Here is a 2,839-nt window from a genome sequence, read left to right on the forward strand (position 1 = left end):
ACCTATAGTAACCTTGCAAAATAACGTTAACTAAGCGTACGTAACGCTTAGTTCGCTTCGGGCAACACCTGTGATAGACAGCTAACCAGTGTAAATAGGTCGATGCAAATATATATATTTTGTTTTCTACTCTACTTTGGGGAAGGGGCCAGTCGATTAGATCGACCCCAGTAGATTTCGTTACCTGTCAAATGGATTAATTTTTTTCTGCCGACAAATGGAAAGCCACATTTGTTTATCCGTCATACAATAGACCAGCGACTCCGAGTATATTACAAATATGTGTTTGTGTGTGAGTGCGTTTGTATGTATGTGATGTATGTGTGTGTGGCGTTTGTATTTGCATGATTCAAGTCTACATAATGTGCTTTTATGCCTTAGGCATTACAAGTAGACAGCCGCCACTTTTATATTTAGTTTTATTACGGAATAATTACTAATATATTACACGATATCTCCTATAATGTCTTGACATATACATGTTATATAGCAATCATCACATTATATATATACATGTGCATCTGTGTGTATCTGTGCCTGAGCGTGCGTGTGTTTCTGTGTGTGTGTGTGTGTGTGTGTGTGTGTGTGTGTGTGTGTGTGTGTGTGTGTGTGTGTGTTTGTGTGTGTGTGTGTGTGTGTGTGCGCGCGTTTCTCTGTGTGTGTGTGCGTGTGTGTGTGTGTGTGTGTGTGTGTGTGTGCCTCATTCATTGGTATTCATCTGTTGGTGTTCAGCAATTGGTGTTCAACCATTCGCGTTCAACTATTGAACATTGTGTTGTGATGGTTTGGGAGGAAACTGTTATCATAAAGAACTGTACGGGACTCACACCGAAAGATTTCAACGAATGGTTCACTCAGAATGAAAATTCCTTCTGGTCTATAGACACTGAAATATACAGACCTACTTTACAATATATTTTGAGAATTCAGGACTAGAATGATGACCTGTCCACCATAAACTGGTGTAATACCGATGTATTCTTTCCTTAAATGAATTTTCCTATAACTGGAAACTCATACCACGTATTCAGAATTAATATATGACGGTTTTTATGTCTTTTTGTTTCAGGAAGATTCTGACGTATTGAGGGGAAAATAGGCGGTATTGTCAAGAGCATGCGTTGTTATTGAAAAAAATATGTTAGATGGCATGAAATACGGGAAGCCCTCTGAATATTGGAAAAGAGTTACCTGTATCATGATGATTTGTGCCGGGTATCAAAATGCTGACATCAATACTGCTGCTGAATGCTCTGAGACATTGTAAAGGATGCAAGACGGGACATGAACATCATGAAAACCAAGTTCCTCCAGACTGTCATGGTCTTTCTGTGTCTCTAGTGAGAGGGACGTGATGCCGCTCCACATACTTGAACAGGGCCTTAGGCTCAGTTCAGACGGCTATGTGAGGCTGTAGTCAAACCCTGGTTGGAGAGAACTATATATGAGGAAGCAGGATTCGTATCCTTGTCATACCCCCGAAAAGAGTCAAAAGTGGTTGTCGAAAATTTTCTGCGACTTCACAAGCCTCAATTTCTGGTCTTCGTATTCTCCCTATGTAATTTCCTTAAATTAAGATAAATGGAGCAACACCAAGGCCGAGCTGGTGGCCAAGGTCAAAAAGGTTGCAAAGATCTTCCCACGGGCTGAGTTAAGAACGCATGCGCCAGGTTCTGGGGCCGTCATGGAGCCGTAGTGGAACTGTTGGTGGCAAATTTGAGTAAACTGTTATTTCCCAAACATAATCTAGTTGGAAGTTTTTGATATGTTTTCAGAATCGTTCATTTTTGGAAAGAATGATGTGTTTTCTTTTTCTTTTAGGTAATCTGCCAAATTTAGCCGGAATAGCTTTGTTAAAACAGTATATTTCAGCAGTCACGTATTGAGGAGACAGAACTTTCATATGGCTGTCAAGAACTGTCTCACTATTAGATAATTCTAAGCCATTATCTTATAAAAAAAAATGAATCAAACTTTTTCGAGTAATACCAACGATTTTTTAATAGATATTTCCATTGAACCAATGGAAAATTCTATTACATATTGCACCAAATTTGTTCCTTAATAAGTAGTAGTAGTAGTAGTAGTAGTAGTAGTAGTAGTAGTATATTCAACAATCTCTACAAAACCAGAGAAGTCACATAAGCCATCCAGTATCTGGCCCAATCATGACAGCAACCTTCATTCCCTCATGGGCGGAGATGATAATATTCAACATCTTGTCAAGTATACCAAGCTTTTTCAAAACTTTCCATAATGTTTGCCAGTTAACAGTGTCGAAGGCCCTAATAAGGTCAACGAATACCATGAACAACTCTTGATTTTTCTCACATACATTCTCCATGATCTGTCGAAGGGCAAAGATGATGTCGATAGTGCCACAACCAGAGCGAAATCTGCACTGTAATTCTGGATGGATATCATTTACAACGTGTTTTGATGATCCTGTCAAGAATGAGTCGAGCAAGAATTTTACCAGTAATAGACAGAAGCGATATCTCGCAATGATTATTGCAGACCCTTGTTTCTTTGTTCTCATAGTGATGTTAAATTGAGGCATCCTTGAAGTCCTATGGTACACGGCCTACCTTCCAAATAGTTATGAGGAGGTCATGTAGTTTCTTAAAAACTTTCTGTCCACCATGCTTGTAGATTTCTGGAGGGACAGAATCCTTGCCAGGCGCTTCACCAGAGCAGATCTGTTTAATAAGACTTTACCATTTCTAGGAAGGTTGGCTCCAGAGACAGTTCCGGGTTTTAGCGTGCTGTGGAATAGACAGCATTAGTGACTGAGGTGGAGTTCAACACGGCTTCGAAGTGATCTTTCCGTCGTTTCAGG

The 2,839-nt window shown here is 39.8% G+C and overlaps 1 protein-coding gene across 1 annotated transcript; it reads right to left on the reverse strand.

Moving 5' to 3' along the window:
* Window positions 1–2,137: 2,137 nt before the first annotated feature.
* LOC106878854 (uncharacterized) lies at window positions 2,138–2,560 on the reverse strand. The gene has a single exon (XM_014928195.1). It carries the CDS (start codon window positions 2,558–2,560, stop codon window positions 2,138–2,140), a length of 423 nt encoding a protein of 140 aa, XP_014783681.1.
* Window positions 2,561–2,839: the final 279 nt, after the last annotated feature.

Source organism: Octopus bimaculoides, chromosome 9 (genome assembly GCF_046866305.1).
Source record: "Octopus bimaculoides isolate indiv1 chromosome 9, ASM4686630v1, whole genome shotgun sequence".
NCBI classification, from domain to species: Eukaryota; Metazoa; Mollusca; class Cephalopoda; order Octopoda; family Octopodidae; genus Octopus; species Octopus bimaculoides.

Bases quoted from the DNA above. Each gene is read 5' to 3' on its own strand.
- LOC106878854 (XM_014928195.1), bottom strand. From the start codon at position 2,560: ATGCCTCAATTTAACATCACTATGAGAACAAAGAAACAAGGGTCTGCA.